General features: G+C 42.1%; 1 protein-coding gene across 1 annotated transcript in view; it reads right to left on the bottom strand.

Annotated features, from left to right (window-relative positions):
* The window catches only part of LOC126992516 (nephrin-like), a 142,017-nt gene that overhangs the window by 57,482 nt on the left and 71,881 nt on the right, over positions 1–12,654 (bottom strand). Inside the window, exon 6 of the mRNA XM_050851270.1 lies at positions 11,768–11,912. Coding sequence (XP_050707227.1) covers positions 11,768–11,912 — 145 coding nt within the window. The remainder of the gene's footprint in view (positions 1–11,767; positions 11,913–12,654) is intronic.

The following is a 12,654-nucleotide window of genomic DNA, read 5'->3' as shown; positions in this document are numbered from 1 at the left end:
AACAAAAACAGATCGGACGCGAGGCCACATATTACAAAGGAAAAAAAAACACGACGTGCAGGCAGCTACAAGCAAATGCAACACACACACACACACACACACACACACACACACACACACACACACACACACACACACACACACACACAAAACACACAACTACAACGCCAAAATATTTTCACAACCACAACAAAAGCAACGGTAACGACACAGTAAAGGCAGATTGATACAAACTAATCTGAAAAAAACACACACGCAAACATACAGACACACAGAACGGGACACACACAGTGGAAAACAGACATCAGACGCCACTGTCCGGCGTCCCTCACCTGCGCGTATCCTAAAACAAGACAATAATTGGCGGTTAATTAACTATTTTATTCCCGGCGCACCTGGACAACTTCACCAAATGAGGAGGAACTGAAGCTTCCGTCCGTGTGAGTAATGGTGTGTGTGTGTGTGTGTGTGTGTGTGTGTGTGTGTGTGTGTGTGTGTGTGTGTGTTCTCCCTTATAAACTTTCAGGTCTATCAACCCTCGTCTCTCCCCTCATCTCCTCACTCCCCCTTTCTGCACTAGTTAACCATAACCTACAATAGTCTATATTTATTCTCTCTCTCTCTCTCTCTCTCTCTCTCTCTCTCTCTCTCTCTCTCTCTCTCTCTCTCTCTCTCTCTCTCTCTCTCTCTCTCTCTCTCTGTAACGGTGGCGGCTTGGTTGCGAGTAGCTCAGACAGGGTCTTGGTGGACGAACAAGGCGTGAAGGGAAACACTCGCTGCTTTAGGTGAATATATTCTTAACCTAAATACAGGGGCGTTGGAGAGAGCCGAGACAGTAGGTCTGTATCAGTCGGGCTCTCAGGAAGGAGTGAGTATTAGAGACTTGGAAAATAATGAAGTTACAACTGGTCACGTACGTCAAAGGTGACCTCTAAGTTGATGAAATGCTTGTTACACATACCAAGACGAACGAACGAACAACACTGACGGATGACATTCCTATAGACGGTGGCGTGATCTATCTGAAGTGGGTATTTTCCACTGCTACATGCATTCCTAATCCATGGTGATATATAATAATAATAATAATACACTGATATAATTACAACTACTATAACATCTCTCTCTCTCTCTCTCTCTCTCTCTCTCTCTCTCTCTCTCTCTCTCTCTCTCTCGTGAGGGGGATCAATGATGTCGCGAAATGTGGTGTTTGCATGGAAATATGAAGGTATTCAGGAGGTGATGAAAGGAGGAGGAGGAAGAAACATGGAAACATGGAAATGCAGGTAACAGAAAGCCTATTGGCTCATTACGAGGTTGCCCACATTTGGTAATTCAATTTGCTCGACTGCCACTTGGGGCCTGGGGAGCACCTCGGTATTCAGTTTACTCCTGACGCAACGAAATGACGGTCGGTTCCATTTTTGAAGAATTTGATAGTATTCGTAATTACTCGTACTACTTCTGAGGGAAGATTGTTCCAGTAGCAGATGACTCGGTTTCAAAAGAAACTTCTTCCAATGTCTGTGTTACATCGACTCGACTGAATGGGTAAACCGTTATTTCTAGTTCTTGCGTTGGTTTGTAGTTCAAATAATTTGGAGTAATTGACGTTATTGAGCTTTTTCATGTACTTGAAGACTTGAATCATATCCCTTTGAAGGCGTCTTTTCTCCAGTCGCTTGAGTTGTTCCTCGTACGGCTGAGCCCTTAAGGTTGGAATCATTTTAGTGGCGTGTCGTTGAATCCGTTCCAGTAAATCAATATCCTTTCTGTAATTAGGTGACCCAAAATGTACTGCATACTCGAGATGCGGTCTTACCATGGAATTATACAAGGATAGCATCACGTCTGGCGTTTTACACTCGAAGTTCCTCGCTATGAACCTGAGCATAGTGTTGGCTTTGTTATATGCCTTTTTACAGTGATTCGCGTTTCAGGTCACTGCTTATAGTGACCCCAAGATCCTTTTCCTCCTGCATCGCCTGCAGAGGTTTCCCATTCATGATGTATGTGTGGTTAGTATATCTGGACCCAATGTCCATGACTTTGCATTTGTCAACATTAAAGGACATTTGCCATTTTTCCGACCATTCGATAATGTAATTGAGGTTTTTCTAGATGATTTCGCAGTTGGTGTTTGTGAGGGCCTTTCCACCCACCTTGGTATCATCAGCAAATTTCGATATTGTGGATTTAATTCCTGATATTAGGTCGTTGATATATATGATAAAGAGAATGGGTCCCAGCACTGACCCTTGAAGCACTCCACTAGTGACTGGAGGAGGATGAGGATGAGGAGGAAGAGGAGGAGGAGGAGGAATAACAAAAGTGAAAAAAAAATAATAATAATACCCAGCACGAGGAAGAAGAATACAGAAGAACACAGAGGAAAATCTTTATTGAAAAGGGAGGGAGTGTGAAGGAGGGAGCGGCAAAGCATAAAGAGGAGTATGAGGAGAAGAAAAAGAGATTATAAAGGTAAAGGGGAGGCAGAGAGGGAAAAAAATGAAATATGATAGGATACAGGACGGAGGGAAAATACATATGCATGCAGAAAGTTTCAATCACATGCAAAAACTGATGCAGAAAAAAAGTTAAAAGTGGAGAAGAAGGAGGAGGAGGGGAAGAAGGAAAAGGAGAACAAGGAGGTTTAAGGAGGGCGCTGGGGCGTATGGGAGGGAGGCACAAGGGATGACGAAGCTTTGCATAATGTTCATCGCTTCAGTGCTGAGTGGACGACGGAAGGTGTGGAATGAGGTGAGGTTGAGAGAGAGAGAGAGAGAGAGAGAGAGAGAGAGAGAGAGAGAGAGAGAGAGAGAGAGAGAGAGAGAGAGAGAGAGAGAGAGAGAGAGAGAGAGAGAGAGAGAGAGAGAGACACTCTCTTTGGCATGCAGTTACATAATAACTGTAACATGGGAACAGGATTAAGAAGATGGGGATTCGGCAAGGCGTTACACTCCAGTGAATTTTATGAGTCAGGATTTAACTTTTTGCAGGAGGCGGTAATGTACACTATATATGGTTATGAGTCCCGGGGGGCGATGGGGGCGTGTGGGGAAACACGCGTATCTGAAGGGATTAGAATGTTCATCTTCACGAGGAAAGTGAGGAGAGAAGGGAGGAGGAGGAGGAGGAGGAGGAGGAGGAGGAGCAGGAGGAGGAATACATAGGAATACATAGGAAGAACAGACACCAGAAGACCTATCGGTCTATGGCGAGGGTGTCTGTTTACTACCGCTACTACTAGTAATCTACGTGTGGTAGGATAGGACAGAAAAGATGAAGGCTCCGCCCCACCCACCTCTCCCTCCGGCAACGTGCCGGCAGGAAATAGTTAGAAGAGAACACCATGTACCTTTAAGGAAGAAAGTGACATGGAAATTTTACAGTAAAGAGAGAAATAAGAGGAAATTGCAGAAGGTAGAAATATCTAAACCCGAGTAATAGGCAACGGAAAGCCTGTTGGCTTCCAATAGAACATGAGAACATAAGATCATGAGTCTGCATGTGGTGAGTAGGCCTAGACAAGGCAGGTCCGGTAAACCTGACCCAACAATCCTCACTATTCATTAATTTATAATCTTCTTAAATGTAACTATCGTTACGTTTCTCTACGCTATCGTTACTTTATATCACGTTATATGTAGTTATATAAGAACAAAAGAACATGAAGGAGGCTAGTAGGTCTATACAAGGCACCTCTTGTAACTTTAACTCCCTCGCAACCTCACTATCCATGAACTTATTTAACCTTTTCTTGAATGTATTTATTGTACTGCCACTCACAACATGACTACAAAGCTTGTTCCACTCTTCCACCACTCAGTCTGTAAAACTAATTCTTGCCTTTGTCCTTGGCGAATCTGAATTTATCATACTTAAGTCAAATGCTATGTGTCCTGCCCGACTATCTTACCACCACCAATTTATGAACTTCGATCTCGTCTCCTAGTACCATTCGCTTATCTAGAGATTGAACATTTTAATGTTTGTTTATCCTCACATGGCAAGTTTCTCAATCTGTGAATCATATTTGTCAGCCTCCTCTGTAAAGACTTTAAGAACTTGATGCCCAACATATAGCAAGACCAGAATTGAATCGCTTTGCCGTGAGGAAATATAACTCATGCTAAATATATCTTGAAGATGATGTCAGAAATTTTGTTGATACACTTCTTGGAATAAAACCCAGCAGGTTTCCTTGTCTGCCTGAAAGCTTAATGCCCTTAGACGGAGGTCAGAGCTCATTTAAAATCCTAAATCCTTGTCACACCTAAACCTGCTTAGAAGAGTGTCATTTAAGGAATAAGTATGTAAAGGGTTAAACATCGATGAACCTAATACTGAACCCTTTGTGATCCCACTCGTAACACACCCTTAGTCAAATTTATGGCCATTGATTTGCACCATTTTCTTCCTACTACTGAGCCCTGATCCAGTTCAACCCTTTCCTATCTGTTCCGTGAGACTGTAGTTTTAGTAGCACCCAGTGATAAAAAACTTTGCTGAGCGCCTTACTGACATCTGGATATATCACTTCATTGTTTTAATGTGTCTACCGCCTCAGTTATTTTATTATGGAAGGACAAAAGGTACCACTTGCGTGAACCCATGATCCGAGTCATGAAGTAAGCTCTGTCTCTCTAGATGATCCCTAATCCTCCTAGCTATTATCGATACCAGCATCCTCCCTATTACTGATTTCAAGCTGCAAACTGATGTAAAAATATAAAAAGAAAGACAGAAGGGTAGATCGACAAGCCCCGGCACAAAACGGAAAGACACAAAGGGGTGATATAATTGGCTATAGTTCACACACACACACACACACACACACAGAGAGAGAGAGAGAGAGAGAGAGAGAGAGAGAGAGAGAGAGAGAGAGAGAGAGAGAGAGAGAGAGAGAGAGAGAGAGAGAGAGAGAGAGAGAGAGAGAGAGAGAGATAGTAGAAACTAAAACAAAATATGAACAACAGGAGGCAAGTCAAATTAATATATAACCAGGTATTGATTCCAGAAAATATATTGACAAGACAAAGGTCAGGGAGATGTTTAAAGAGTAGGACATAGGGAAAGAAAAGAGAAACTAAAATACACGAAAAAGATAAAAAAATACATTTTTTAATGAACTGCAAGCAGATGAGGGGGGGGGGTATAAGAAGCTGGAAGCAGTAGGCCGAAAGAAAATGTAAGAAGAAAAATGAATAAACAATAGGAGAAAAATGAGAGAATAAAGAGAAGACATGAAAAAAACATAGTGGATGGCAGAGGTTGACTGAGAGAGAACAGAAAACAAATAAAGGGAGAAAAGTTGAAAGGATAAGAAAAAAAAAATGGCAATAACAGACGAGTAAAAAATAAAAGCAGAAAACAGATAAGAGGGAAGAGATGACACAGAAAAGAAGAAAAAAATTATAGTAAACTAGTAGGAAAAAAACAGTAAAGAGATAAAGGGGAAGAGAAGCTTCAGAAAAAAAAAGATGAAGCAGACAAATATGGCCAAAACAACAACAAAAAATAAAGGAGATGATGCAGAATTATACGAAGAAAGAAAGTAGACGAAGAGAAACAAACCACAAGGACAAGAGGTAAAGAGAAAGTGCAGATGCAGAGCGAAAAAACGTCAATACACGTCCGAGATAGGCGAGTAGAGTTATTGAGGCAGCCACTGGGACACGCGCCCTTACTGATAAGACGCCTGCACCACACGCGGGGCACGACAAGAGCATGGGTATATCTTATTGAAGACGCCACGGGGCATGACGGATGTTCTCTAATATGTCGCGGCGGAGAAAACGGAAGGAAGGTGCCGCAATGTTCCCTGCTGCTGCTGCTGCTGCTACTACTACTACTACTACTACGACTACTACTTTTACTCTACCGCTACTACTACTACTACTACTACTACTACTACTACTATTACTATTACTACTACTACTACTACGACTACTACGACTACTACGACTACTACTTTTACTCTACCGCTACTACTACTACTACTACTACCACTACTACTACTATTACTATTACTACTACTACTACTACTACTACTACTACTACTACTACTACTACTACTACTACTACTACTACTAATAATAATAATAATAATAATAATAATAATAATAATAAAAGTAATAAAATTCAATAATAATAATAATAATAATAATAATAATAATAATAATAATAATAACATAAAAAATAATAATAATGCTAAAAAAATATTACTAAATCTGTAATCACAACTACCATCATTACAACCACTAACAAAGCCAAGAATGTATTCATGACTAATATATGCATTGGCGGAAACAGACAACACCGAAGTAAACACCAAAATAGAACGAAATGCAGCACGTTTTCCAGCAAGAGTTTACCTCCGAGCGCTCTCTCTCACACACACACACACACACACACACACACACAATGCACGGCAACACAAGTAATTATACATGAGTCAAACACGTCCGGACAAACCCGCTTCTCTTAGACACAGCCAACACGAGAAGCGCCAATTAGACACACAATCCAGGTAGCCAATAGCCATCTGCACTTAACACAACTGTGTGAGGGAAAAAGTGAAGTAAGGAAGTCGAGGATATAAAAGGTGTTCTTAGGTCAAGAAGGTTCACACACACACACACACACACACACACACACACACACACACACACACACACACACAGGCAGGGGTAGACAGTCAGATAGATGCTGAATCGGTCGTAAGCTATTCCCGGTGAGGTACATACGGAAGGCGAAGGGTAGTTCAAGTCTATGAAAGACCTTTCCATTTTCTCACTTTCCGTTTCTCTGTTGTCTCATTAACACTGAAGAGTAGTTCAGCATGTTCTCTAAAGACAAATTATCTTACTCTTCACATCACACTGCATACACACTGCACACACACTACTTCCTCAATTTTCTTTTTCAAAATTCAAAATTCATAGACTAGTAAACACAAAGTCGCGGTGTCCCTATCTGGGGGGGCCATATGTGCCGCCAGATCGGACTTCCTTTTTGACACTGACCACGAGAGGTGTCCTGATAACTCTTCCGACTTTCTCTTTATCAACTTCTCCAACATTCGCGGTCTTTGCTCTAACTTCCATGCATTCTGTGGAACACCACCTCTCCTCCTCTAAACCTCACCTTCTCTTCATACCCGAAACCCAGGTTTCGGAGGCTACTGACAGTAATCTCTACTCTGTTCCATCCTACTAACTCTATCCTAAGCCTCAAACCAAAGCTGGGTGTTGTCTCTCTATGTACGTAACGACATCGCTTCCTCTCGTGTCCATGACCTTGACACTTCAGAATTTTCCCCCATCTGACTTAAACTTCATTGTTATTATTATTATTATTATTATTATTATTATTATTATTATTATTATTATTATTATTATTAAGTACATCTATGCTATCTATCACCTAACTCAACCAAATGTGTAAAATTATTTGACTATTTGAGTTGCAAAGTGGAGCACATATCAACTCATTCTCCCTCCGCTGAAATATCCATCCTAGAAGATTTCAGTGTTCATCATCAGCTTTGGCTTTCATCCCCATTCACTGGCCAGCCTGGTGAAAAGCCTACAACTTTCCTCTCCTCAGTGATCTGGAGCACTTGATTCAGCACGTTACACGTATCACCGACTGCCTTGGAGACACGCCCAACATACTAGACTTTTTCCTAACTTTTAACCCTTCAACTTACTCTATTGAAATGTTCTCTCCGTTGGGCTCCTACGATCACAACCTTATTTCTGTATTCTGTCCTGTCGCTCCTGTGCAACCTCTAGAATTTAGACCCACCGAGGAGGTGGTGCTTTTAGCATTTTGCTTCATCTCGGTAGAAAGATCTGAGGATGTACTTCTCCGATTTCCCGTGGAACGATTACTGCTTCCAGGAGGTGCCCAGCGCATCACAGAGGCGATTGTCTCTGGAATGGAGGCACATATTCCACGTTCTTTCTCTACTTCTCATGCTAAAAAGCCTTGATTCAACCACGCTTGTTCTCGTGCTATCAAAATATAAAAGCAGTTCACAAAAGGTAATAGAGCCTTCATACTCCTGCTCATCATGATCTTTAAATTTCCGCCCGGAATCAAGCAAGCCAAATCTATTATCCGACTAGGACTAGCCAAAACCTTTTTCATCAATAGCAGATGTCAAAACATTGCTTCCTCTAATTATTTCAGACTTCTGGAACCTAGCCAAAAATATCTTCAATAATTTTACTTCTTCATCTTTCCCATCTCTGCTACATCCTGAGGGCAGTACTGCTGGCACTTCTGTTTCTAAGGCTGAACTCTTCGCCAAATTAAAAAAAAAAAAAATCCAGTCTGGACGATTCAGGGCATATTCCTCCTAATTATCCCCCTTCTGACTCCACTATGCCTGTTATTAAAATTTCTTAAGAGCTATGTTTTATATGCACTCTCTGGTCTTAATCCTCAGAAAACTTATGAACTAAATGGAATGCCTCCTATTGTCCTAAAAAACTATGCTTCCGTGCTGACACCCTGACTGATCAAATTCTTTCGTGTCTGCCTTTCAACATTTATTTTTCCTTCCCGCTGGAAGTACGCTTACAAACAGCCTGTGCCCAAGAATGTTGACGGTTACAATCCCTCAAACTACTGTCCAATAGCTTTACTTTTCTGTCTTTCTAAAGCTTTTGAATCAATCCTTAACCGGAAGATTTTTACGCATCAAAACGCATCTGACCTCTCTGATCGCCAGTATGGGTTCCGCAATGGGCGTTCTACTTACTGGTGATCTTCTTGCCTTCCTAACTGAGTCCTGGTCATCCTCTCAAAATCTTGTCAAATTTTTTACCTTTTATAACTACCTTTTCTCAGTTTATGACGTAACCAAATCACTGGACGTAATATATCTTGATTTCCAGAAAGCGTTTGATAAAGCTGCAACCATAAATTACCTTATAAATTAAAGCAACTATGTATTAAAGGTCAAGTGCACCAATGGATCTTGAATTTGTTGAGCAACAGACAGCAAAGTGGTGATCGACGTTTTTAACTAAGAGTGGGCGCCTGTCACTATAAATATTTATAGTGGCGTCCCTCAGGGCTCGGTTCTTGGCCCTGTGCCATTCATTATTTACTTCAACGATATGGACGTTGGAATCAATAATCTCATTAGTAAATTTGCAGACGACCCAAAGATTGGCAACCCGGTCCTCACCGACGAAGACAGCCAAAGCCTCCATGAAGATTTGCATAATATTTCAGCTTGGTCTGATATATGGGAGATGTCCTTTAATATAGATTAGTACCAAGTTCTTTAAGTTGCAGCAATAAATAAGAGGTTCGATTACAAGATGCGTGGTGTAAAACCCAAAAGCGTTCAATGCGTCAAGGACTTGGGTGTCAAAATCGCGTCAAACCTCAAATTATCACAGCAATGCAAAGACGCAGCAAATAAAGTGAACAGAATATTGGGCTTCGCTAAAAGAAACTTTTTATTAAAAAAAGATGTAATACTTTCGCTTTGCAACAGTTTAGTCAGACCCCAATTGGAATATGCGGACCAGTTTTGGTCTCCCCACCATGCAAAGGACATCGCTAAATTAGAAGGTGTTATACGTCGGGCAACAATAATGATCCCTTCCTTGCGCAACAAATCCTACGACGAAATGCTCTAAACTTTGAACTTGTTTTCTCTTGAGAAACGTTGCCTCCAAGGAAAACTGATCGAATGTCTTAAAATACTTAATGGCTTTACGAATGTGGACAAATTAAAATTGTTCATGATCGATGACGCTTTGCCAACGAGAAATAATGGCATAAAACTTAAATGTAAACAAGTAAATTCAGACTGCACCAAATTTTTCTTCACCAACGTTGAAGTGCGAGAATGGAATAAGCTCCCACCTTCAGTGGTCCAGTGCAACACGATTGACTCATTTAAAAATAAGCTCGACCGACACTTACTTCAACTTAATATTAACTAAAGTAGAAATGCAAAGTTTTGGAGCTATCTGATTAATGTAGCATCACTAAGGGACGGACCACCTGGTCTGGACCATAGGGTTTATGAGGTCTGAATGTCTATGTCAATCTATGTAAATATCTTAGCCTTTTCGGTAAAAGTTTTGCTGTTGCCTTAGACATATCAAAAGCTTTCGACATAGACTGGCACAAATCTTTGCTCTCTAAACTACCCTCTTACGGATTCAGTCCCTTCCTCTGTACTTTCATCTCAAATTTCCATTGTAGCCGATCTGTTTCTACTGTGGTAGACGGCCACTGTTCTTCCCCTAAGCCTATCAATAGTGGTGTCCCGAAGGGCTATCCTATCTTCCACTCTCTTTCTGCTATTCACTGAAGATCTTTTAATAAACAAACTGTCCTATCCATTTCTAAGCTGATGACTCTACTCTGTATTACTCAACATCTTTTAACAAAAGACCCACTCTACAGGAAGTAAATTCGGCTGGACGCTGCAGAACGCCTGACCTCAGATTTTGCTATCATTTCCGAATGGGGCAAAAGGAACCTGCTGTCCTTCAGTGCCTCAAAACTCAGTTTCACCACCTGTCAACTCGAAACAATCTTCCAAACACCTATCCCGTATTCTTCAATGCCACACAGCTGTCACTATCTTCGACAGTAAATATACTCGGTCTGTTCTTAACTCAAAATCTAAACTTGAAATTTCATATCTCCTCTCTCGATAAATTAGCTTCTTCGAGGCTAGGCGTTCTGTAACGTCTTCGCCAGGTCTTTACTCCCTCACAGATGCTTTCAATATACAGGGGTCTCGTCCGCTCTCGTATGGAGTATGCATCTCATGTGTGTGGGGGCTCCACACAAACAGTTGTCTTGGACAGAGTGGAGTCAAAGTCTTTTCGTCTTATCAACTCCCCACTCTTACTAGTAGTCTTCCACCTCTTAAATTAAGCCATGCTGATTGCTCTTCTGAACTTCCTATCTGCATGACTCCCCTCCTCCAGCGGCCCCGCTGTACACGACTTTCTACTCTAGCTCATTCCTATTCTGTCCAAGTCCTTTATGCAAAAGTCAACCTGGATCTTCATTATTTTATCCTTTCGCTGGTAGACTCTAGAGCAGCCTTCCTTCGTCTGTATGTCCTCCTGCTTACGACTTAAACTCTTTCCAGAGGAGAGAATCAAGCCACCTCTACCCGAAGTCGACCTTTCTTTCGGCCTCGTTTATTTTTCATTTGTAGGAGCGGTGTCTAGTGGACTTTTTTGTTCCTGTTTTTGTTTTTTGCTCTTGAGCTGCCTCCCTTGCTGTAAACCACACACACACACACACACACACACACACACACACACACACACACACACACACACACACACGTGTATATATACTGAATTAGGTTCTTCAAAAGCTTGCAGCACTCCCTAGCACCGCATATGTAATTTACCGAGTGGCTTGCGCCCTTATGATAAGAATTTTGCTGCCTGTTCCTCATGTGAGTAAATACTAAGTAACCTAAATACACAAGAGTGGCGTTAAATTACCTCAAATTATTTTTTTTTTACGAAAAATAAGATTTCACATCCAACCCTACCCGGGAGCACAAGCCTATATTTACAAAAAAAAAAACGAAAGTAACACGTAATACAAAATAAAAACACCAAAGATAGAATACAACGACATAAACCAAGCTAAGGCACATACCTATGAGACAAACACAAACACAGTCAGACACAACACGCATAGAGGCAGAAGAGAAAGCAGAGCAGCGTGGCATCGAAACAGGTGTGCAGGGACTCACAGGTTACGTTGAGGAGCGTTGAGTCGGAGAGTCTGGCGCCGGGGAAGAGCGGGTTGACGGCGGTGCAGGTGAGGCGCTGGCCATGGAGGCGGCGGGAAGCGACCACCCTGACGAGCGAAGTGCTCATGTTGACACCGTGCTCCGTCTGTAGGTTGGGAGGACGGGGATGAGGAGGTGGGGGTGGAAAGCGAGGATGGTGGTAGTGATGGTGGTGATGATGATGATGATGATGATGATGATGATGATGAGGAGGAGGAGGAGGAGGAGGAAGAGTGGTACCGAAGGCAATGTTGGGGGCGGGGGCGGGGGAAGAACATAAGGGTAATACGTTTATAACTCCATCTTTGTTGAATTAAAAATTATACTTATATATATAAAAAATAATTCTCTCACCCTCATCCCCTCTCTCTCTCTCTCTCTCTCTCTCTCTCTCTCTCTCTCTCTCTCTGCTGTAGCGAGTGACGACGGTTTTCAAATAATTTTTTTTTTTCATGTTCCACGTATCAAGAACTTCTCAGCAAGAAGTTCCACTCTTCATTCTCGTTCCTATTGAAAGGCAATCAGTCAAACACACACACACACACACACACACACACACACACACACACACACCGCTCCGGTAGCTCAGCCGGCTAGAGCGCCGCGCTGCAATGCTTCACGGCCAAACAGGCGGCGGTTCGAGCCCCGCTCAGGCCAGATTCTTTCCGTTGACTAGGAGTGGTTACTGCCCCCCCTTGAGCAAGGGGGATGGGGTGTGTGGTGTGTGAGGTCCTGGCAGTACCCAGAGATGGATACATAATGAGCATGCACTTGCTCTTGTCGGGAGTGTATCTGCTGGGGAAAGCGAGTCCAACTCGTGATCAGGCCTTGGTGAATTACACACACAC

Source organism: Eriocheir sinensis, chromosome 7 (genome assembly GCF_024679095.1).
Source record: "Eriocheir sinensis breed Jianghai 21 chromosome 7, ASM2467909v1, whole genome shotgun sequence".
NCBI lineage: Eukaryota > Metazoa > Arthropoda > Malacostraca > Decapoda > Varunidae > Eriocheir > Eriocheir sinensis.
Note: the sequence above shows the minus strand (reverse complement) of the source record. Positions and strands in the feature narration are given on the sequence as shown.